General features: G+C 39.3%; 1 protein-coding gene across 3 annotated transcripts in view; it reads right to left on the reverse strand.

Moving 5' to 3' along the window:
* The window catches only part of GLCCI1 (glucocorticoid induced 1), a 113,555-nt gene that overhangs the window by 54,512 nt on the left and 32,361 nt on the right, over positions 1–26,682 (reverse strand). Inside the window, exon 1 of one of the 3 annotated variants that reach the window (XM_084785924.1) lies at positions 17,030–17,928. The exons of 1 other annotated variant lie outside the window; for it this stretch is intronic. In XM_084785924.1, the coding sequence (XP_084642050.1) occupies positions 17,030–17,453 (424 nt within the window). In that variant the 5' untranslated portion in view covers positions 17,454–17,928. Of the gene's footprint in view, positions 1–17,029; positions 17,929–26,682 lie in introns of those variants that run through there. One more of the 3 variants, XM_084785923.1, reaches the window with a different exon arrangement.

Raw genomic sequence — 26,682 nt, forward strand, 5'->3', positions numbered from 1 at the left:
AATAGGGAAAAAATAATTTAAGAATTGCTCTGAAATAAAACTTGAACCTATACATTAGAAGAAAAAAAAAATAGCTAAGTAACCGAGAACAACTTAAATGAAATATATTTTAATATATTTAATATATAAATGTTAATATATTTAATAAAATTTTTAAAATCAAAATGACCTTTAAGGTATACAGCAACAGTTAAAAATTACAACTGAGGGAACATCCCAGAAAAGGATGCAGAACGAATGTAAGAGCTGAGTACTGGGGAGGAGTGCTGTGAAATGCTTTCTTCAAGACATAACACAGCAATTGCCCCATAATTCACAGCTGCTGTGGTTATCTTTATAAGACCTGCTCAAGATCAAGCCAGCCAAAATTCTAGCACAGGTGAGGGAGATGCTCTCTAGGCCTCACCACTTACTGAGGACGTATTGGCAGTTGATGGTTGTTAGGGAAAAGAAAGTCATTTTTCTCTGAAAGTGTGGTTTCTTTAAGTTTCTCTTGTTCCAGTTATATGGACACATGGACAACCCTAACTAAACTTAATAGGTTATAAAAAAAAAAAGGAAAGAAAGAAAACAAAAGCAGAAGGAGTTGAGGAGTTGGAGGGGAGACAAAATTGAAGGACTAAAAGGAGGTGAGAGAAATAGGAAAAGTGGATGTGATATTTCATTGTAAAAAATGTACAGTGTTCTCAAGAATAAAGAAAACATAATGAAAATTACAACTGAGTTCTTGCTATGCAAATCAACAATAATTAAAATAATACTCTTCTTGAAGAATAAACTAAACCTAAAGCGTGCAAAGCAACTTAGGACTGCAGAAATGTATGGGCTATTCAGCTATTATCTTTGAGAAGAGAGCAAGAACATGTGCAAGTAAATCAAATAAATACCGAACTACATAAGTGAAATTAGCAGTCTTCTTAACTACTGAATTTAAGACTGTTTATTTCCAGAATATGTGATATGTAATGCAAAATTCTTTCTAAAACCAGATATGGAGAGACAGCTTTATATATGGTGTGCATGTGTGTGTCTATAATTCTCATTCTCAATTATACTTTCACCATGTTTGGCTAGGTTTAGAAATAATCTGCTTGTTAATAAAAAGACAGAAACCAGTTTCTGCTCAATCTAGAGAAGAATTAACTGAAATCTGAGCACCCTCCTGCACTCTACTTACACAATTTTGACCTATTCTTGTCTTCCAAAGCTGACAACCTCCAATCCTGTGGCAAATACTAAGAAGGGATCAAGAAATAGGAATCCAGGAATTCCAGTAAGGGAAAGGGTTGGTTGGTCAGAGAGCTCAGACTTAAGGAGGGTGCTGTATGACAGAGAGAGCATAGAGAGAAGCCTGAAAAGGACTTTCTCTATGCCATGGAAGACGCTAAAAGGAACTCTGAAGGGACAAATAGCCGAATAACCGGATTCCTCCACAACTACCCAGAACCTACTGGGTATGTGTCAATGAAGAACGGATATGGGTATCTTTTAAAAATTGTTTACGCTTCTCTGCATGTGTGTGTGTGTGTGTGTGTGTGTGTGTGTGTGTGTGTGTGTGTTTACACACAGAGGTAAGGGGACATCTTGCAAGAGAGTTGGTTCTCTCCTAACATACGGGTTTCAGAGGCCGAACTCGAGTTTTCAGGCTTGACAGTAGCTTTACCCACTGAGCCATCTCATCTATACTTTGAGATTCTTAAAGCAAGGAAAAATAATTATCTCTATTAATAGTATAAACACTGTACAAAAGAACAATCAAATTACTTCAACTTTAAAGTGCAATGTGAATGGATATAACATAAAAATGTAAAATGAGATATTTAGGTATCTACATTGTTATAGTTTCTGTGATTTATAAAACACTATGAAAAAAACAACACTCTGAAAAACCCATAGCTTTTGTTCCTATCTAGGCAGTAACCTAAAGACTTATATATTGCCAAAACATCAATCTGGCTAAACAAGAAAAATGTTCTCTCAAATTAAAATGAAAATTTGTAGAGTTGTAGGCTCAAATATATTTTAGCATGCAATTTACAATAGAAAAGGTTCAATTACTTAAAATACTCTGCTCCTATAATAACAACTACAGATTATTAGGCCAATATCAGCCTAATAATTGAGTGAACAGTTAAATCCTTAGTAACCTACAAATGAAATGAAGCAAGAACGGTTTAGGACTGCTTAAAACCTTATGAATATATGACTGTCATTTAGGATAACCTACTGATGACTATAAACAGAAATCTGCACTAAAATATGTGTGAATCCATCAATTTTCTTAACATAAAACAGTCTAGTAAATTGAATCTACCCTACAAGATGTATTTCTCCACAATAGTATCCTTAGATCCAGCAAAGGGAACATATCATTTTCTGGAAATATACAACCACACTTCTCTAGAGTAACGAGGTTCAACAGGATTAAGGCTTCAGAAATATGAATACATAAATACTTATTCTGGCATATATTTTCATAAATATTTACACCAAAAATCAAATATGCAACTATGGAGTAGTTTATCAAAAATTAAATGTGTCATTAAAACTGGAATAGTAAAAAACAGAAGACGACGTCCTGAAGAAAAACAAATGACACCTTCCTTGAGGACAGGGAGTTTAAAACCAAAGAAAACAAACAAAAAGCAGAAAGAAATACAAGTTCCTGTTTGCATACACAGAATACATTCCCCTCAACTATTCTACCAATATTGTGCATAGAAGATTTTCAAGAAGCAATGCCAAGGAATGAAAAAGAACTTGAAAATAAAGTAAATCCACTTCTTTAAATAGTTTAGAATACCACTCTTTATTTCTCTAATCATAAAACTGATTATTTCATCTTAGTCAATAGTAGTCTATGAAAATAACTGAGCAGTTCTTCAGTCAAGATGGCACTCCCCAGCAGGTAGAAATGGAGGTTCCAGGGTTTATTAACATCTAAATTAAAATTTTAGCTTAATGATGGGATAACTTTATTCCAGTGTCCCCCAACCTGAGTGAAATAATCCAAGTTTTAATTTGGGAAACAACTTGTCGTTAAAAAAACAAAGATTAGAGCTGGGACAATTGGAATACAAAACATGAGCACCACCTCCAGATATACTGGAGACCCATCTCAATGTGGAAGGAAGATGAAACCACACCAACCTAATTATACCAAATAAATAAATAAATAAAAATAAAAAATAAAAAAGATGACTCAACTGATTTCCCCCTCTCCTCATCCCTCTCCACCTGCTTTTCTTAATCCTTTCAATGTAGTGTTCAGATGGTGTAAGAACTAAACAAAACATAAGACCATTTAGCAAACACACCAAGATCTTTGTGTTTCCCAGGTGCTCTGGTGGACTGTGGTCTTACTTCTATGAGGCAGCAATTACCTAAGATATCTATAAACTTTTAAATATTTTTCTTAGTAGTTTTATCAGAGAGTTATAGGCACTTTGGTTGGTGATAGCTAATTACTTCTAAATAAATATATTCCATCAAAGTCACATGACATGGGCACTGACAATACACCAATGAGCCGAACATACCTACTTAGCAAATCAGACAAGAAAGAGTGGGACTCCCAAGGAAAACCATCTAACTTCAAAGACAATTGTAGTTAACCACCTTTCTTTAAGCTCTAAAGTGTAGTAATGTTGGTTAATGCTAACTGCTACTACTTGAAAAGCTGAGTGACGTATCGCAGTAACAGTCCAAGGTGTATCTTCCTGGCTGACAGATGGCCCTTGCTGTCATCATTGGATGATTCAGACTCCCTTCATCTTACAGACCGCCATTCCTCCTAGGCCTCCTCAGTCTTCTACAGAATCTCTATTTCAGCTGGCAGAGAAAGGAAGATCAAGAGTAAGGAAGATCAAGCTACGATTTTTTTTAATTGAACAGGATGAAAGTACTATATGCCATTTAGCTTGTTGAGTTGTAGGAAGCATAGCTATGAATTATACTCTAGAAGTAAACTTACAGAGGAAATAACAGGATTCAGCAAAACTATAGAAATCTTTACAACAGAAAGGTCAGAATTATTTCTGGAGAGAGTTGAAATCAAATTTCAAAGTCAGTCTCACTGGGCTCTCATCATAACCTGTCATGCAAACAGGATAATTTAAATTAGTCAACACTAGGGGCTCAGTCACCTTTTTTGGTTATTTTCAAAAGTCTTAGCCACACCTACAAGAGACTCACCATCGTTGAGATTACTGTAAATAAAATGTTCTTCCAAAAAGATGTGTTAAAAAGTTAGGATACATGCGTCATTCCTCAGTGTGACCTCCTTATGTAGGTTTGGAGAATAGTACACTTACTTAAAAGTTCTACAGGTTTATCAGAGAAATGTGGCTTGTCATTTAGTATGACTACACATGTGTGTGCGCCACAGCTAATACAACAAAAATCTCTGCTGAGCAACATTAAAACAAAATATTGAAGCTAAATTTTGAGTAAGTTTAACAGCAGATTTAACTATAAAACATGGTTTTGAACTACATTTTAATTTAATGTGCATATGTACACATTTGCATCCCATGTGTAGGTTAGAGGACAAGTTTCAGGAGTCCATTACCCTGTGGGTCCAGAGGACAGAAGTCAGATCCAGGCTTAGAGCAGGATCTTTTCCTGCTGAGCCACCCCACTGGCCCTATAAAAAAAACCTCTTAATAAACCAAATCCTCTTGGTAAGCAAGGACTCCAGTGCTAGCATCTGTTCTAGGTTACAGGATTGGGAGCCATTTGGAGACTGTATTTTCAAATGTCTAATATCATCAATCTTACTGAAAAAATCAGCACTTTCTATCAAAAAAGGAATTATATCTATCCTTCCTTTCTACTTTTAAAAGACCGTCTACTCTCTTAGAAGTGCATATTCTCATCTAAGTAGCACAAGGGAAATAATATAACAAATATAACAAGTCTCAATGTCTTTTCTGAGACCTCTGGACTTAAGAAAAAAGTAATTATCAATTCAAAAGAATCTTTAATAAAATTTCAAACAAGCTGATAAAGTAACATTAAAACATCCAATTAGAGGAATATATTAGAAGGGTAGGGACATCCAAAAATGACTAGATTCCTACTCTCAAGAAACTGAAATTTTAAGTAAGACCACATGTTGTTTAAATAGCTGCAACAAAACAGAAAGATGTGTAGATAGTGCTTCAAAAAATCCAGAGAAATAATAATGGCCTCTACCTGAAAAATTTGGGGATATTTGAAGACTTGCAAAAATTTTGGAGTTTTCAGCAAAAATGCACATATATTAGAGAAAGAGACATTCCAGACAAGGACCATGAATTCAAAGCAAAGAGCTACAAAAGAGTAATAACATTTCCTTAAGAAACCAAAACAGAACGTTTTCTTAAAAACAGTGAGTTCCATTGAGCAGCAACACAGGTACAAATGGATGTATTAAGAATGAATCTTTTATGTCAAGCTAAACATAGCAGACTTTATTTCTTATTAACCTTAACTAAGAAACAAAAAGAAATCGTTTCAAAAAATCTCCTCCTCTCTTGTTCCTCCTCCTCCTCCTTTCCTTCTCCTCCTCTTCTCTTCTCCTTCTTATTCTTGATAGCCTATACTTAACTGTGGTAAAAACAAAAGCCTAAGGGGTATCAGGCCTAAGAGTACTAAGTGGTCTAACTGCTGTAGACAGTAGGGTCCAACAGGAGATAATTGGGACCTGGTGGGAATGTATGAAGAGAATCCTGACATAGAATAATATATACTAGTCAGGGGGAAGAAAGAAGGAGGAAAAGTCAAGCTTAGGCTGGCACAAAGCAAATCATTATCACCATACAGTACTCTAAGTCTGAATGTCTACCACGACTCTGATCCACAGAGCCAACAAAGAAACCATTTCCACATCAAGTCCATGACTTTAAACTTAAATCATTCAATATTCTGATCTTGATAACTCTACTTCTAAATTATATTCCTATACAAATGAATCATTACAGCATGATTCAAACTTGAAACTATAATGGTTTATTAAAATTATTTTCTTAATAGTATAAAACAATACTAGTCCACTTTTTCAAAGAATGTAAACTGAACATGAACTCTGTGAAAACACAGACCCAAGGAAAAAGTCAATAACAAACCTCCCAACGATAGTTATGTTTTAAAAATATTTAGATTTTTAAGTTTGTGGAATACAGGGAAGTCAGTTTTAATCTGTTGTTAACAAGCTCTACCTGTAAGAATGATGACTCTAGTCCAAAGAGATGCCACACTTTTTAAAGATTTATTTGTATTTGTGTGAGGGTGGTGTGGTGTGGGCCCATGTGCTTATGTGTACCTGCAGAGGCCAGAAGGTGTCAGCATACCTGAAACTGGAGTTACACGCAATTGTGAGGCCCCTAACCTGGGTGCTAGGAATGGAGTTCCAGTCCACTGCAAGAGCAACAGGCACTCAACTTCTGAGCCACTTCTCCAATCCCTATACTTTTTGTTTTAAAATCAGACAGAGTCTCTTGCTTAGACTGGCTTTAAGATCACTATTCTCCTGCCTCAGTCTCTGGAATACTAATACTACAGGCATACACTGCCATGCCTAGCTTGTAAGCATGTTTTCAGAATTGTTTCAATCTTGAATGTAAAAATCAACACATAAAAGTATGATACATTTGTTAAGAATAATAAACAGGATGAAAAGATGGCTCAGTGGTTAAGAGAATAGCTGAGTTCAATTCCTAGCACCCACCTGCCAGCTTACAACTGTCTGTAACTCCTGGCCCAGGGGATCTGATACCCTCTTCTGGCCTCCATGGGCACCAGGCACATGCATGATGCAGAGATATACATGGAAGGCAAAACATCCATCCACATAAAAGCAAAACAAAACAATAAAAATAAATAAATAAACTGAACCAAGCATGGTGGCACACACCTGTAATCCCAGCACTTGGGGGAGGCAGAGACAGGTAGATCTCTTGAGCTCGAGACCAGCATGGTTTACAAAGAGAGTCCAGGACAGCCAGGGATACACAGAGAAACCCTGTCCCAAAACAAAAACAAAAACCAAAAACAAAAGCCAACACCCCCCTCCAAAACCAAACCAAACCAAAAAACTGGATACAACCGTGATTTCAACTTAGGTTTAATGATTCACAAAAGGTAGTATGTTGAAACTAAATAAGTTTTCTCCAAACCTCAAGAAACCTATTTGTTTTCAAGTAACTTTAAAGTAAGCCGTTTAGCCCACAAGTTCAAGGCTTGAGGCGTTCCTCCAGGAAAGAAACACAACTGTAATGACTTAAGTAGTAAATTACTCCATAATCACAGGGAAAAACTTCAAACTGAGTCCTGTTGGGTCTCCATTGATTTTATCTTATGACAGTGGGCAAAATTTAAGCCACTACCACTCACTCTACAAAAACTGAAGAACTACCAAAAGATGACCATGAACCTCTACTGTATGTGGACAGAGTGTCAGGAACTTCTTATTGTCTGTTGTCTGTTGAGAAAGGAATATGATCTTCAAAACACACCAGCACATGTGTGCACTCTCACTCTTCACTCCTCTTCCCCTCGTACCCCCCTCCCCCACACCCTGGAAGCTTCACTAGGGAATTATAGAGAATAAGGCTTATTTGCTTGTTTGGTAAGGATACAATATTACAGAAGAGACTTTAGAGTATTTATCTAAAATAAACACATCTTCTCACAGAGAAAAACGAGAGAAATACTTAGTTCAGGAGTTCCTTCCTTTTTAGGAGTTATTTCAATACCAAATTTCTAAGAACTTTCAAACTCAGACTGAAAAGGTAACAGCAATGATAGTCATTTTCATTTAAACAGCTTCTTAGTTAATTTTGCTAAATGTCAGACATTTATTCGGCAATGAGAAATTACACTATTCAGTAATATGTTTTAACAACCTCACATGAACTTTAACCTTGTGTAACTGACTTCCTAAATAGTTTGTGCAAATAACATCTTGGTAAAAATTAAGTCATTTTATTTGCACTAAGTTGGAGAATCAGTAAAGCAAATAACCATCTAAAAACCTGTCTGACAATTTTAAGTTTTTCATCATAATAAAGTACAAATTAATACAGAGCTCACATTCTCCTTACCTGGGTTTTAGAAACAGTACAATTAAATCTCTAACTGGAAGAGCCCACTGAATTTTAGGCATGATGGTGTTAAATTATGGGAAATTCAATAACTTTAGATCTTATTCCATAGAATCTCATTAGATCAAAATCCACTTGACAGAATCCTAAATGAGTGCTGAAAGCGGGACAAGTGGTCTTCCCCAGGGATAAGGACCCTGACTGACTATCCAGTAACAGGTGACCAACCCTGAAATCATATACATACAAGCAACACTAAATGTACTTGGCAGGTTGTATTTATATAGTTATGCATTTATACAGAAACATGTGGTATGTGTGTAACTAATAAAAAGGAAAACAAGCCATGAATTTGAGGAGGAGTGGAGGTAGGGAAACATGGAAGAGGGAAACAAACAAACAAAGATAATTAGTACATGAGTCCAAAATTATGAAAAAAATTATATTTCTATTTCAGACTTTTGGCTTCTTAGAAAACTGTCTCAAAGTCAGGGTTCATTTACATATAGGTTTGTGTTAGTCTTTTAAATGACTTTGTAAGCAACTACTTTAAAGTTATTTTAGTACAACTCATACTCTAGGTATCTATGACTAAAACTATGTAAAGCTGTGTCTAAACTTTGTATGTTATATAAAAAGTCACTGCTATGTTATGTCTTTCAAAATATGAACAGCAGGGCATGGTGGCGCATGCCTTTAATCCCAGCACCCTGGAGGCAGAGGCAGGCAGACAGCTGTAAGTTTGTGGCCAGCCTGGTCTACAAAGTGAGTCTAGGAGAGCCAAGGCTAGCGTGAAACCTTGTCTCGAAAAGCAAAAAACAAAATATGAACACTTGTGTAAAATTCATTTTTGTCCCAACTATTTCTACAGCAAAACACTGGTTCCTTCTACACTATGCAATGATCTAAGTTTGTGCTTTCCTCAACGTAACCATATTTGAGTGTTAGGCCCCAAAAGATAAAAACCCTTACGTACCAAAATCAGTTGTTATTTCTATAAAAGGAGCAACATAAATATAATCTATTAAATTTATCAATGACAGATTTTTAAGATTCCATGTCCTTATGATCATTCTTCAGTGATTTCATTCCAGAGTACGCATGCTTGTCACTCAGTGTGTGGCTTGTGTATTTATATGGCTCAAGCAAGAAAGCTCTCTAAATCCTGTATGTGTATTTAACAAATATTTACTGCAGGGCTTTTTAAATACCAGATATCAGGCTACATAGTATAATGCTAAAGATGGCACAAGTGGAATGGTTAAGCACACATAGCCACCAAAATTACCTTGCATACAGAGTTACAGAAATAGACAAGTTTAAGATAAATCAAAAGTCATAACCAAACCACAGCTAGGGCTAGGAACTTGTAGCTACATTAACTATAGAATAATAATGTGGATCAAACATGTAAATTTTCATCAACTCCACTGTTTATTTACTTTATTTTAATTTTGAGGAACTTCAAAAACGAAGTATTCTTAAAATGAATATAAAACAATAGCAGTTTACTTCATCACTCTCTCTACCTTTCTATTTCCCAAATTCCTACTTAAATTTTCAGGCGACTTACCACATGGTTATACTCAGGAGCCATACACTTTTCTTCAATATTCTATTTGCAACATTTTTAGAAAAAGACTCACACACAAAATATGATTTTACCAAACATCTGTTTGTTCTTCCATAGGTCAGGTGTAAAATGTCATCCTTAAATAGTAGTTATCTACAGAAATATGTTAACTTTTTGAGTGCATGGCTTATACAAGGTGAAAACACAGCAACCATCCTACAGATTAATATAAGTAAAGAGTAATAGTAAGAGCTATAATTATCATCTTACCTTAAAATAAAACCTACAAGTAAATAAAAATGAAAATAGATAAACTCTGAGTGTAAGAAATAAAAATAAGCCCCTGAACACTCAGCAAAGAGACACGTAAATGGCACCGTAGGGAAGGGTTACCACTCTCCATTATCCTCAGCAGCAGCAGCAGGTACTTTAGAGAAAGGCAAGTCATGCTCGTTTCAATAGTCTCAAAAAGGCATCATTAAGTATTGCCACACATTCTACAACACTACACAAGAAACCACACTGAACAACAATTCAGACTTCCACACAAAGCGCGTGTGTGTGCAGAGTGCACAAAGGCCAGTGACATCACCCTATGTCAAACTACGGAACATTATGCAGATGCAATGATATGTATGCAGTAGGTCTAGACATATTACAGAAGACATTGGATGAAATTATTCTCAGTTTCAAGAATGAAAGGAAAATATATAAACAGAATGGTATCTTTAAAACAACTGCTGGGCTACTCTACTGTTCTGATATTTCAAAGAATGCTTTTTAAATGGGCAACTATACACAGATACAAAGATTCTTCACAAGGGCAGAGACTGGTAAGCTACAGCATGCCTGCGATTCAAGAACACAGGAAGTCTGAGCCACCCTACACTACACAGGGCGAAGCTGTCAATTAAATACTCTTTTAAGAAGTATATTAACACAACTTTTCTAGTAATAGAAAAGATAAAAATCAGTTAATGAACTCTTCAATAAGCTTTCCCATGACCATACTTTACTTGATAAATAATATATATAGATATATATATATCTATATATATATCCAGCAATACTAGGCTTTTAGGGTTTTTGTTGTTGTTGTTCTTTTTGTTTGGGTTTTTGTTGTTGTTTTGTTTTGCTTTGCTTAGAAATACTGCTAGATGACTGGTGAATTACTTAATTCTAATAACTTGGCAGGTAATCTTAAACACTAACCTTGCCACGCTACTATGGGTTTCACTAGCTTCTTCAACTCATTCTTAATTTTGGCAAGTCATAATTAAGGTGTAACATGGTGGTACTCCGTTAAATTATATATGTGGAGTTCAAACTCACATTACAAGCATAGCTGTGGACTCCCAGAAGGCTGAATCCAGCGACTTCCAGCTACTGAGTCTACTATTTGAGACCAGTACCTGCTTAGTAATTCTTTAGGCATTAGTTAAACCAGTTTACCACCATATATAACTAATTCTTAACATTTATGAAAGGAGAAAAGCATTTTACACAGTGTAATATGATTTAAGAGACAACCCAGATTCTAGTTAGATGTAAATGGGACCAGATACAATAGCATTCGTAACCCTGAGCCCCAGAAACAAGGTGCAATGTCCATCTTCATCTGTTTCTTCCATGTCCATGTGTGAGTGCCCCCTCTCTTGCAAGAAGCAAGAAGAGAAAATGGCCATTCTTCCACATTCTATTTTAGTTACATTCACTCAATTGTCTTAACATTTTTAGACATCCGCAAAGTATCAGAGCATATCCCAACACAAGAGAATGCTGCCATGAAAACACATACACACACACAAATGAAACAAAAACCCAACTGCAACAAACCCATCTCTTTGTCATTTTAGCTCAAAAATCTCAGCAGTTCATCAACTGTGGAATCAACACTTAATCTAGAATTAAAAGTACAGGATTCTACAGCCGTTTTCTTGCTGAAATTTAAAATATACTTTGCTTGGCAAAGTTGCCCTCAAATGTTTTCTTCCTTTATATCTACAGCAACTGGAGAGACAGGATAATATGAAGTCACCAAGAATTCATGAACCTGCCTCCTCCTGTTATTAGCCTCAACAACATTCATTTGAAATAAACCACAGTGATAAAGGTATCTGCCATATCTATTTCTATAAAACTGAGATTCTAGAGAGGTATTTTCTACAATTTTTTCATATATAATATCCTTAGATACTTCAGACTTACTGCTAATCTATTAATACTTATTTTGCATAAGCACAAATATTTTTTTTAAGTATCAGAAAAACTAATTACGTTCTGGTTACTTCAAGGGATCCAGACAAAGGGGTAAAGGACTGTGATGCTCCAGTCACTCCATCAGCTCCCCAGACTTTACCAAGACATGAGTAATATCCACTTTCTTTAACTTAATGTTAGCAGGCCAATTAAGAGACCATACGTTAGGCCAGCTCAACTTCCTTTTAAACAAATAATATATAGGACACAAAGAAAAACTGTCAAAGAATTGGTTTCTTAGGACATCTAATAAAAGAACAACAACAACAAAAAATATTCTGAACACAAATGGTAACAGCACCACAGTACCAGGCACAGATCCAGGACAGGTGCTATAGAAAAACCGATTTGGGTGGTGTCTGGGAATCTTAAGCTCTGGAAAAAAGAACTAAAATTAAGCTCCAGAGTCATTGGTAATATGCACCTTGACACAGTATTAGCATCAAATAAATGTTTGGTAAAACTGGCTCTTGATTTTTTTTTTTAATTTCAGACTTAACTGAAATGTTTTTATTTATAGTTAACATGTTGCCTGGAACTGAGTGCTTTCCCTTAGTTCAAATATAACTCACATTATCACAAGTAAAATAATCAAAAGCATGCCATTATCTTTCAATATTTCTCCAATGTATAAATCTTATTCTATTCAGAGGCAATGTGCTATCCATTGGTGAGACATACTCCAATTAACAAAATGATTTTCAATTCAATAAGCACGCATAAAAATTTATATATAGTTAAAATTCATTAACATACTTTATACACCTTAGGTATTCAATATTCTATATAACCACTGTTAAAAGTATTTGGAAAGAATATAATCTTTTAACATAAATTTATTAATTCTGAACATAAATTACTAATTAAATAACTTTTGCTACTCATTCATTGATTTTGAAATCTTACGTACCATAAAGAAATTGTCAGAAAAAAAAAAAATCAGAGCCACAAATTAACACTACTTAGTTCAACTCTAGTAGCTTAAAACCCTCTTTCCTAAATCAGAAATCAAAGGTTATTCTTGAAACCTAAAGCTTCATGTATTTTCAGTCTACAGAAGAAAGTTTAGAAATAAGTTCCTATAATGACTCTAAGGAGGAGAGGGGTGCAGAGATCCTCAATCTCTAAGAATACTATCCAGATAATAAACTTTCAAAAAGGAAATTTAAGAGTATCTCTAAACAGAGAAAAAATAACAAAATGTCGTATTTCACAACTAAGGACAAAATCAAAGTGACTCAAAAGGAGGAAATTAATGAAGAGAGTAAAAACTTAAAGCAAAAGAACTGGTTAAGCACATACATATACGTTAATACAGTGCCTGCAGTTAAGCATTCTATACTGGCCCGCTTTGTATTATCTTTTTAAATGGGCATAATTTCTTTACGTAAGACAAGAGGTTTCCAAGATTCCTGAGGGAGGGAAAAATCTAATCAAATTTCACTCTAGGATTGCCAATCTCTTAGGAGTATGAGGCCTAAATAAAATAGGTTAAATAAAAAACTCACACACTATTTTTCATAGAAAAAACTAGTTAAGTTATAGGATCTTCATAATTTTTGTTACATGATTTGGTAAAATAAACATAAGCATGATTCTCCAACTAAAGTATCTAATATAATTAATTTTGTCTTTTATGACCTGTAATTATTTAATCTTGCTACCTACTACCTTGTACAGCATTGTATTTGTGCATGTTAAATCCATAGGTTTATTCTATTAGATTTCAGAAAGCAGTCACTTTATATTTTCTTTAGATCATTACTAATGACTGTATCTTAAAGATCATTAATTTTAACTTTAACACTCTGCTTCAGTCTCATTTGAATTGTTCTACTTATCTCAAAGGTAGACTTTGTGTATTACCATCACAAAAAAATAACTATTTGCATAATACTTTATGATTTTACATCTACTACAAGCACATCACAGGGAGCCATAAGATGCATTCAGTAGCTTGTCATTCACCACTTCAAGACCCTTCAGAATCAAACAAGGGGAAGGATGACATTTTGATAATAGTAGAAGTTCAGAAATGAATATAAATAATAAACCTTTAAGTTTTGAAACACAATAGAAAGAAAAATACAAAAAGAGGATGATCCAGGAACATCAACAAAACACAACTTTCAATTTGTAAATGTCCATGTCATTTAAATAAAGCATGATGCTAGCAGGTTTTGTGCATCTTCTGTTATGGTAGTCATTTAAATTATCTAAAGCTATGGAACACAAATAAAGGGAATTGCTATCTTTCTGCTGGATTTTTAAAATGATACATTTTAAAACTGATTATTCCTATTTACTGAATTCAGTTTTTGCCCCAGCTTTCTGACATAGAAAGTGTCAACTCTTTATTACTCTAGTCCTCACCCCATAAATATGTACCCTAAGAATGTTTATGAGAAACATATGCTAACACTGTGTGTTCAAAAATTCTACTCACAATTTTTGTGATAAAATAATCAGAAAATTTAAGTTTCAATATTTTTTTCAATAATCAGACAAAATATGAATACAATTCTGAATGCTTAGTTGTCACCTACAATCCAAATGCTCACAGCTCTTAAAGCTTTATATAAACAACATATGTCTCCATGAAATACATAGCCCTTGAGTCAGCATCTACTTAAATATTTTTATGTATAGTCTCAAAGAATAGTACAATGTATAACACACCACCTTGAAATGCACAAAAAAAAAAAAAAAAGGAGGAGAAGGAGAGCAGAGGAAGAAATGGTGCACGTTGTTGTTTTTCATTCATGCAGTAGAGTGATGTCAGTGTCTGCAGCAGCAGGCGCTTTGGTCAGTGGAAACTAAAACCTACTGATGTCAGAACCTTAGTGAATTCAAAAGAAACTAATAAAAATTTGGGGCCACAGGGCAGATTTTAAGTGGCTAAATAGATAGAACATAATAGTTGTATTTTGTAGTTTGAATATGGGCAGAAAGGAACAACGCAGAATGTGGCAACAAACATAGGGGTAACATAATCAGGAAACTAAGAGCACAAGAGCCTGTGCTCAAAAATCAAGAAATCAAAGAAACTAACAAAAACCCTGATATTATAAACAGCAGAGCTACAGCACTGAAAGCCCTCAATTTCCAGCACAAGCTTTGACCCTGCAAATCTGTCTACTGCACAAACAGACTCAAAGTGTTTTCATCATGATTGCATTAAAATTGCATTAAACTCTGGTGTGCCATTCTACAACAAAGAATAGAATTTAAGCCTGATCACAAATTTCATTAAAACTACTTCATGATGGGGCATGTAATTCCTAAGCAATTAAGGCTTTTGAAGGATGTAGAAAAACAAGTTGTACTATTATCTGTGGTAAGATGTTACTGTTTATCAACAAAAGGAAAGGAGGTACCAGGTGGCCTTATATTATTGCAGCAATTGCCAAAAACTTCTCTAACTCTGTCCACCAAATCCTCTACACACAATCTACAATTCTTATTTTTTTTCACATTGTTCTCTGAAAGAAAATCCCCAAACTCCATTTAATGAACTGCTAAAGCTAAATAATTAAAAAATGTCTGTGACTGCTGCCTTCTTTTCTTTCCGTTACCTCTCATTTAACACAGCCCCAGAAAATGTGCAAGGGAGTTGCATATGGCATTAATCTATTAGAAAATGGTGGACTTTTCTATAAAATACAGCCAAAGATGTGTGTTCAGTTGTGGTCATTATTAGGGCGATCACGTTGTTTTCATTCATTCATTCAGGATTTGCTGGAGGATGTCAGTTTCTGCAGCAGCTGGCTTGACCTGGGGGAGCAGAGGGGGAGCAAATTCCTCCTGGTGCATACAGATCACAGGATGTATTTCTCGGTGCTCATGCACTTACTCTACTGCACTACATCCTACATAGAGGCTTACCATCAAGTGGTCTGAAAGCAAGTGCTTTAGTAACATGCTAATTACAGGTCTAAATTAAAGCTAAAAATACCTAAACTTTGATCTATAATATTGCAATCCTTTTATCTAACTCTAAATACCTTATGCACGTCCATCTTAAACAAAAAATCCCACATACCGCATAAACATTGTAAGGAGCATGGTAGTATTTCCCTTCAGAGTAGGTTTGTTGTTGTTTTCTGTCCCTACTCCGCAGGATTCCTCCCTTCCACAGTACAGCAGCAGCAGCAGCAGCAGCAGCAGCAGGAACTGTCGCTCTTAGGCTGGTATCTGAGAATACTCGGTACTCAACTCTCCCTTATGGCCTTTACGTTCCTGTTTTGTCTAATTTTCTTTTTCTCCCCCAGGAGTCAACTAGTTCGTGCACTATGTCCCTAGGCATAAACAAACCCAACGGCAAACAAAAACATTACGGGAAGCCCACAGCATCCACTCAGGCACTATTACCTTTGACACCTAACAAAAAAGAAACTTGAGATCCCTACCCAGCTCAGCTGAACTGCAAGCATACTTAAAGATGCAAGGGAAAAGTGAACACACTCCACAAACAGGCCTTGAAGACCACCATTCGGGTACAAGCCATTTGCAGTGCAGCAGTGATCTAACGCATGACTATATAAAGTAGAGGAGAGAGGGTTGGATAAACCTTATGCACTGCACACTTTAAGTATGCAATGCACACTTAAAACTGTCTCCTCTACACACACACACACACGCAAAGGATCGCCTACCATCCTAACTAACGCCTACAAGCCTCTAAATCACAAAAACATACTAGAGACAAGAACTTTATGGGAGAGCACAAAGGCTGCAGAGATTACCAGACACCACCACCTTATTCACCGCTGAAGAGTTTGCGTGCGTGTTTGAGGGTTTCGCCCAGCTCCTTCCCCGGCTGCAAACACAGAAAGCTTAGAAGCTATTTAAGCTGGAACACTTTTTGCTTACAGGCAAAGGATGCGAGATAAAATCTGAGGGGCGGTGTGAGGGTCAGATAAAAGTTGATTTTCAGGTCGCTTCTCCAAGCCAGGGCAGCGACCTTAGGGGCGGGGAGGGATGAGATTCCCAAAGCCACTTTCACACCTTCGGTAATGCACTAGCAAACAGAAGCCCGGAGAGGCTGAAGTTTCCACGCAGGGCACGGTCGGGGAGACGCAGCCCGGGAGGACGGGAGGGTTGGGCTCGCTACCTCTGCACACTGGCGAGCCGGGACTCCGTCTCTCAGGTGAGCTGCTCCTCCGCTGGCTCTCGGGGGACCGTCTCGGGCGGCCCTTGGCGCGAGGCGCCTGCTCGACTGGGACAGCGGCTGGTGGTGGAGTCGGGCTGGACGGGCTGGGGCCGCGGGCCGCGCCGGGCCCGGGGAGACTGCCGAGCGCGGCGGCGGCGGTGGCCGCCGGGCGCGTGGGGCTGTGCTGGCTGCCCCGCAGGAGCTGGTAGGGCACCGTGGCGCGGATGGGCTGCAGCAGCCGGCCGGCTCCCGCAGCCGGTGCGCAGCTCCCGGCCGGCCCGCTCCCGCTCCCGGCAGCGGCGGGCGGGGAGCCCGCGGTGCTGCGCCGCATCCTCTGCGGCGCGGGGTGAGGGGTCTGAGAGGAACTGGAGGACGCGGTGGACATGGTGGCTCCGCGGGCGGGCGGGCGGGCGGGCGGGCGGGCGGCGGGCGCGCGAGCGTGTGGGAGCCGGCGCGGCGGTGCGTGCGATGTGTACGGGGGAGGGGCGGCGAGGGGCGGAGCCGCGGGGCTCCCCTTCCGACGCGCACCCCGGCCGCCAAGGGGGAGGGGACGCTGCGACGGCCAACGTCCAACGGCCCCAACCGCCCCGCGGCGCTCGGCGGGGCGCTCACGGCCGAGCCCGCGTCGAGCCCACGGCCGCCGCCGCCGCCGCCCGGGGCATCGCGCTGACAGGGCACTCGCCGGGTTGCCGCGGCTCCTCAGCCCTCGCGGGGTCCGCCCGCGCGAGACGACCCGGAGGGCACGGGTAGCGCCGGGACTCTGGCCTCTGAGGAGAGAAAGGGGCCTCGAGGCGCCTCGCGCTGCGCGTAGCCCGCGCCACCGCAAACGCCGCCGCCGCCGCCACCTCGACCCGCTTCTCACTCGGAATGGCAACTAATCCTGGGTCGGCGCCCCGCCCCCGGCCCCGCCTCCGGGCGTTCTGGACCGGGCTCCTGCCGCTGCGAGCGCCCTGATTGGTCGCGCTACCCTACTCCGGGACTCCAGAGATTGGCTGTGCAGTTAGAGTGACAGGAGCCTGGACCGATTACAGTATAGAATTTCCGCCTTGGGGGCGGGGCATGGGAGTGGATGAGCGAGGAGGGGCTGTGAGCCGGGGGAGGGACATAAGAGTTGACAGCCTTTGAGGTGAGGGTCAGACTAGAAAAGTGGGTCCATGTGTGTCCTGCGCGTGCTCCGACGCCCACAGACACGCGCACGCCGCGGTAAGCTGGTTGCAAGAGCTCCACCCTCCCGTGCCGTTTACAACCTGAGGCGGAGGACGCTGAAACCAAACTAACTTTTGCAAATACACCTGCATCCGGTGGGATGTTTTAGTTAAAACTGAATAAAGGATCCTTAACCGTTTTAATCCTTTACTGTCTTGGTAGCTTTGTGAATCAAAACAACTTCAGGAGTAGTGTCTGAAAGCTAGACTGAACAAAATGCACCTGCCATTACAGTCTGTCTTAACGACTGTAGTTACAGGGTGGGGTGGAGAACATCACATTCTGAACTGTAGATGTCAACAAGAAATTTTACACCATCATATGTATTAATGGAGGGCACCTAGTTTACTATCCAGGAGCAGATAGTCGCTTGGGAAGAATAAATACAAGGCATAATGGAACAATTCATTGTGGTAGTTTCCTGTGGGGGTGGGGCTGTTCTTCTGCAAGGAAACTGAGAAGTTTTGGTGTAAAACTGAGAAGATGGGTGTAAAAAAGTATACAAAACCTAATCAGGAATAATTAAGGGTCTGTATCAGATACCACCTATTAATTTCCATGGTTAAAAATATTTAATAAATAAAGCAATAGCTAAAAATATTTTAAACAATAAAGAAAGGGATTTCAGATTACTGTACTCCTAGTGTCTGCCCACACTGGCAAGCTTCCTTTGATTCCAGGCACTAAATGGGTCAGCTTCACTCAGAGGAGCCACCTTGTGTCACCAAATTCTTTTGTAGAAAAAACAAAAACAAAATAAAACCAATGATGCCTAATCAAAGCACAAAAGCTAGCCTCTAGTACTACATCCCACGAGATTAGTCATAGCTCCACACTTTATCACATATTAAAGTAATAGCTGACATTTACTAAACATTTGCCACGTGCCAGCCACTGTTCTAAGGACATTATTATGTGTTCACTCACTCACTCTTCATACAGTTCACAAGGTATGCACTGTTATTATCCTCACTGTTTTCCCAGCTGGGGCACAAAGACACTAAATGTCTTGCCTGAGATTACTCAGCTAAGAAGCTGAGCCTTAAGACCAGAGGGAGCGCTTCAGGAGTCTGAGAAAGCCCTGCGCTTTAGGCTTTAGTGCCTCCCAACATCAGATGTATGATGTGGCAGACACATGAGCAAGAAAGGTTACAGGAGACCATGAGTGTCACCAGTGAGATGAACTCCCATTAGTTCAGAGTTTTTACAAGCGGAAGCCCTGTTTGTACTTTCTAGGACAACATATATTTTAATTAAATATAGAACAAAACGCTCTTTAAAATTTGACACAATTGACCTGTTCTATTAGTTTCCCATCTAAAAATGAATGTTTCACATTCATTAAGAACTTATAACCTTTTGTGAATAAGAAACCAATAAAAGGCTTCTTTGGGTTTGTTTTGTTTTCTCAGAATGGCAAGAGTGAGATTATAACAATTTATGCTAGAGATGTATAAAGGATTAAAATTACTGGTGAATGTCTAAGCTGATGGTTTGATTACAGCATAGCTTAATTATAGAAATGTCATTTCTGGCCACTCCTAAATCGGAGGGTGGAACAACCTCAACACATTAGATTGCAATAATTCTAAAGTCACACTTAGCCACAGCTGGCGATGATCACTAGTTCTTCATTTGGATCTAAAACGATATAGCTTGCCATAAGTGTAGTTTCCTGTTCACTTAGATATAACATAATAAACTTAAACTGGATCCAAAATCTAAATGAGAGAATGTGTTTGATTTTTCAAATGTCATTTTGTTGTCCATGGGGTGCTGGAAATTGAACCCAGAGCTTTGCATAGGCTGGGCAGAGGCTGTGGCACTCACCTACAACCCCAATACCATCTGACCTCACAGTACCATGTTCAGTTACTGGTAATTCATCATGAGCTATTTGGAATTCCAGTCATTTTCTGTTTATTTGAGAAGCTGTGGCTTCCTCTAAAACCTTTATTCTCATGAACTAAGGAGTGATGGTCATACCTAAGGAATTTAGGTGAGCTAGAATAAACGCAGCGCCTGCTTTCAGATGCCTGTTAGTTAAGTGCTGGATACTTCATTCTTACTGAAGGTGGTAATGAAGGCCAGGAGAATACAGAAGCATTGGGAAAAGTACATTTAAAACCCTGTAGCCACAGTGTGGAATGCTGGGTTTCAAGGCCACAGCTGTACTAGGTGTGGCATAGGCAGGCCCAGTGCAGTTTCCCCGTTTGTCGAATGTGAGTTTAATGAGCCCTGAACATTTTATATGAGTTAATGTTAGTTATAAACCCGTTACTGTACTGTACTGTCTTGAAGGAGGAAAAGCATAAGTTGATAATGTTAGAAACACCGCTCTTGCCTTGGGGGAGGGAGGTTTGGGGTGTGGGTGTGGGTGTGGGTGTGGGTGTGGGTGTCAGCCTGACCACATGAGTGTGATTCTCCAGGACCCACAGGGCAGAAGGAGAGATCAAACTTGCACGTATGCCTACACACACACACACACACACACACACACACACACACACACACACGGGCACATGACAACCCTCCATCCAAACTAGATAGTTGTAATTAAAATTATAATAACAAACACCTCTTTTCTCAGGCCTCATGCTTTGCCTCTCTGTCGAACAACAATTTGCAAATCCCAGGACCATATGTAGACTCTCTGACCACATATGATTACCAATAGGCTGCCCTTCATAGAGAGGGGAGGAGATGAAAAACTGTGAATCCTAGAGAGCTACCAAGTCCATCTGCTTTGCCTCTTTTATCCATGTTTTTCAGGCTTAGTTATCTTCCATAGTTTGAATACGACTTGTCCCCTAGGAGACATGCTGAAAATAATTCCCACTGAGAGCTATTAAGAATGTGGAAACTTGGAGCTGGGGAGCTGGCCCAGCAGTTAAGAACACTGGCTGCTTTTCTAGAGGACCTAGGTTCAATTCCCAGTATCCACATATGGCTCACAACTACCTGTAACTATCACCCTATTCTGGCCTCTGAGGGGACAAGACTCACACATGTTGCACAAATATCATAGCTTTGTATATACTCACAATACCTCTACTTATAAAACAAAAAATGTAGAAGTTGTTTTGTTGTTGTTTGTTTGTTTGTTTTCTTGTTGTTTTTAAAGCATGTGGAAACTTGGACCAGTAGGTTAACTCCACAGATAAGTGAGCTTGGTCATCAAGCCTGACAGCCAGAGATTGATGCCAGGAATACACATGGTGAAAAAGAGAGAACAACTCCTAAATGTTCTCTCTGGCCTCCTCATGCACACCATGGCACAAACACACACACACACACACACACACACACACACACACACACACACACACACAAACACACACACACACACACACACACAAAAGAGCATGGAAATTTAATCTAACAGTTGGCTTAAGAGATACAGACATTTGGGTGGAACCCCCATGATTCAATCTGTCCGGCTTATAAGTGTTAAAAGAAGAGGAAGCGAGACTAGATGTACATACACCCAGGCTTCCTGCCCCTTGCTCTGTGATGCTCTACATTGTCAAGGGACACTGCCAACAAGAAAACTATGGTGGGAAGATAGACCCCCCGACCCCCTAGATTTTACACCTACTGAACAATCAGCCAGCTGGGCCAACTTACCAAATAAGCTGCCTCAGGTACTTTGTTACAATAATGGAAAACAGACCCCAACCTGAGCAGGAGTCCAGGCTGTCAGGATTAACAATGAGGTCCTGTGGCTGGGAAAAGATGCTGAACAGATCTGCATTCATGTTCACCTTAAGCTGATTACATTCTCTACATGGAAGTGGATCTCTAATAACAGCAACAAAGCCTTGCCTGGCAGATGCTTAGTAAACTTCTCCAGTGCTTGTGCTAGCCTACCATTATATGGGGTGTTGCCTTTCCTTTAAATGGTCCTGCTCCACAATCCCCGAGGCTCGCTCCCTCACTTCTATCAGCTTTCTGCTCCAATATTGTCACCTTCCTGGTTATCTGCTTTAAAACTGCAAGCACTCCTTAGGCTTCCTGTACTCTCTCATATTTTTCTAGTGTACCTATCACCACCCAACCCATTATATAGTATTTTTGTTGAGTCTAGAATAAAAGAGACACAGAGATTTATCAGATTTTCAACTGCTAAGTCCCCATGGTACTCAGGACATGACAGATGACAATGAATATTTGTTCAATGGTAAGAGGAAAGTGGTAAAATTTACTTACTGTTTGTCTCATGGACTAAAAATTGTACCTTTCAAAAGGTAGTTGAAACTTACAGGAAAAAGAAAAGGCAACAGAATTGACAAAGAAGGCCAGTGAGGGGGATTAGTTACTGTATGACATCACTCACTAGTAAGTGTCCCTATCTCCCATCTCCTTTTCTAATAGCTAGTCCCAAGAGCTAGTATAAAAGAACTGAAAAATATTTAAATATGTAGCACAATCACCTATGAATCAGAAAAACTTTGTTTTGTTTCTAGAAGAAACGATAGAAACCAAACATCTTACTTTTAACTGGTAATATGACAAAATTCACAAGCATCTAGCAGTCCCTGCAAGGAACCACAGGGTCTTTAGATTTCAACTCCAATAGCAGCTGTGACTGCCAGGTGTGAATTTAATGGCACATCCCAAAGTCAACGTGTAACTAGACATTACCAGTAAGGCAAAAAGCTGTACTATAGGAAGATACACATTAAGAAAATCCATGGTGGAGCAAAGAAGTCACTGTTCCTTTCTGTGCTGTGACATTGCTTTTGTTTAATTTCCAACACAGGGTCTGTAGTATATTAAAGCAATGGTAGTCATATGAAAGGAGTTTGTTTTATTATATTTTACATGAGAGTATATAAAGATTAACATGTGTCTCTAAATTAATTTCAACTATCAATGAATTTTTTTATTACCCAAGAGAGTGTGTTGAAGGATTGTTGTTAAAACGCAGTCAAAGGCTGCGGAATCGGCTTCTCAGTTAAGAGCACGTGTTGCTCTTTCAGAGGATGCAGGTTTGATTCTGACAACCCACATGGCAGCGTCACAGTGATCTGGAACTCCAGTCCTAGGGGATTTAATGCCATTCTATCAACTCCATGGGCACCAAGCACACTTCATGTCAAGCATACATGCAGACAAAATATCACACACACACACACACACACACACACACACACACACACATTAAAAATAAAACATTTATCAACAGCACTTGACTAGTCAAATTTATTGTTTTAAACTTTTGTTAGCATGTAATTCTCAAAGTGCCTACCCACCATCATATTGAAGAAGTCCATACTGATGTATCTAATAAGCATATGGGAAGTCTTAGTGGCAACAACACTATACTAAGCCATAATAACTCTTCATGAATTTACTTATTAAATATCTCTGAAGTGTCTGGCCTCTATTCTACAGACTGCAGAGAATACCTATTCTCAAACTTTGGTAAGTTGTGGTCCATTTAGGAGTAAAAGGATGTGCCTCCAAGATAAAAGAGATACAAATAAAGTATCATGGAAAGCATGGGAGAGAAGAACTCCCTTTTATGGAAAACTTTTAAGAAGAAGTGCATAAAAAAAAGTCATACAGTGAGGAATGCATGGGACCTGCAAGAAGGCTGCAGTGTGCCTTGGCTGATTGTCAACGGGAGATAACATTGCATCAGGGAAGGCTCTAGCTGCCAAGGAAGACGTGTACTTTACTGAGTGTGCACTGAGGAACTCTTGGAGATTTTGAATAGGTGCAAAAACATGAGTGGAGCTGTACTTGAAGAAGATGAACCTAAGAATAATTTGCAGCATGGAGACTGACAGCTAGAAGGTGGGGTGGGAGGCTTTGAGGGTGGTCTGTTGGGAGTTCGGGGTGCTAGGCGGGTAGAATGGCAGAGGGCTAGGTGGAGGAAGGTGCAAAGATGCAAATGGGACTTCTTGGCTGATGATCCTGTGAACCTTGAAAAGAGATCAGATAATTTTGAGGCTTCAAGTTTGGATGTCTAAGAAGATAGTTAAAGAGGATGGTTTTAACAGGACTATGCGGCCAGGACAGGGAAGGAGTTGGGGGAAAAGACAATGAGTCCAACTCTAGATTTAAAGCACAGGGAGGTTTTCCTTCTTATCCCCCCCTCCCACACACACCCTCCTCTTTCTCATCCTCCTTCTCTTCTTCCACCACCATCACACCCTCTTCCTTCTTAGTACTGAACTTGAAATGGTAGATATGTGGATTTGGGGATAATCTATGTACACACAGCATTTGAAGTCATCAGTACGAATAAAGTTGGCAATAGAAGCATAACAAGGAAAAGAGGATCAAGGGAACAACTTGAAAATTATACAATGGGAAGCAAAGGGTAAAGAAAGTGCAAAAAACAGGAGAAAGGGCAGAGAAAAGAATTCTTCACAAGACTGGGAGTTTGTGTTTCATAGCTAGCAAGCTAATGTCCTCTCCAGGACTCCCCTCCCAGCACAAAGAAATATTGGGCCTGGCTGCTCTGTTTATACTTAATAACCTTGCCCCTCAGACATAAGTTGATTTGACTTATGTTTCATGAGTGATTAAAGCTGGTGCGATTGTATTTTTGCCTCTGGGAATTTAGAACTAAGAATTGAAAGGTAACGCTATACCACTTTAAAGCACACACCCAAAACAATCAGTCACTTACTTCAGAGCTACCTGCATGCCCATATAGTTACTGCATTATTCATGACATCTTGGTTATTGAATCAGCCTAAGTGCCTATCAATAGATGAATGGATAAAGAAAATATGATGAATATACACAATGGGGTTTTATTCAGCCATATAGAAGAAAGAAATTATGTCATCTCCAAGAAAATCAATGGAACTGGAGATAATCGTGTTAAGTGAAATAAGCCAGACTCACAAAGACAAGGACAGCATGTTTCCTCTCATGTGGACTCTGTGCAGGGGTGAGGGGAAGAACATGAAAGTAAAAGGAAGACTATTAGGGTTGTGGAGGAGGAAATGGGGTAGGGGCAGATGGGAGGAAAGGGGAGATAAAAAGAATATTAAGGGCTGGAGAGATGGCTTAGCTGTTAAAATAATCTGTTGTAGCCACCCACTGAACCAGACCAGTACTTTAGCTGGTGCAATCAGTAGTGAACTGACAATGTTGTGCCACCTATAAATGACTCTGTGTTGAAAGCATGGGGACAGCCTAGAAACCGGTAAAAGAAAATCTGATTATCTTGTCTGTACTAAAACAGAGAGAGAGAGAGAGAGAGAGAGAGAGAGAGAGAGAGAGAGAGAGAGAGACAGAGACAGAGACAGAGACAGAGACAGAGACAGAGACAGAGACAGAGACAGAGACAGAGACAGAGACAGAGAGACAGACAGACACAGAGAGAGTTCTTATAGAAGATCTAGGTTCAGTTTCTAGCATGCACATGGTAGCTTACAATCATATATAACTCCGTTTTCAGAAAATCTGAACCCCTCTTATAACCTCTGCAGGAACCATGCACACACATGGTGCACATACATACAGGTAGGAAAAACACTAATACACATAAGAGTAAAATGAATAAATCTAAAAAAGACTTTAAAGAAAGGGCAATAGGGTAAATATGATAAAGCCCATTAAATGCATATATGTAAGTGTTATAGTGAAATCCATTTATACAATTAATATATGCTAATAAAAAGAAATTAAAAGTTATTCTATTAAAGACATGGGTTAGGTAAAGACAGAAACTTGGGCATAGGGTGATCAGTTTCTGTTATATGTCCAAGGAAACAAAGAAAATCGGAATTTTAAAATAAAAGAATAAAGTGACTGATGCAAAAGGAGGAATGAGGCCAGATGCTAGGGAAAAGGAGACTCTCAGGAGTTCATGATGACTGAGTTCATGAACAACTGTTCATGTCTCCCCCACTTTCTTCAGTCCTGCCAAACCAACACCATCCTGCCTCCCCCTGTGGACACAAGGCCGGTATCATTCTGCCATCAAATCTGCATTTACATCCCTTCCTCCTCCCCACCCTAAGCCATCCTCTCTACTTGTACCGTATCTTTTCTCTGTACCTTATCTTCTCCCATAGTTTCTTACGTTCCTGGGAAGTTCAGTTCTTGAGTTCTTGAGCTCCTCCCTCTACGATGAACTGATTGATCACTCTCAATAATATATGCTAACAGTACAACAGAAAAAGAAAAAGGGTTCATGCTATTTTTGTTCCATCATTCTTTAGAATTCTAGATTCCCTAACATCAGCACATCTGCAGAAAGGTGTCTATGCTTTGCTTCTGGTTTCTTACCGAGTCTTCTCCAGCCTGGCTTCGACCCACTCCGTATCACCGACATCCACTAGTCAGTATCAAGGGCTTCCATATTTGAGGGCCCAATGATACCCACCATTCCCACCTTAGTCCAACCCTCAGGTGTTTTCCACACAGTTGGTCAAGTTCAA

This window comes from Acomys minous (assembly GCF_964271855.1).
Source record: "Acomys minous genome assembly, chromosome: 6".
Classification (NCBI taxonomy): domain Eukaryota; kingdom Metazoa; phylum Chordata; class Mammalia; order Rodentia; family Muridae; genus Acomys; species Acomys minous.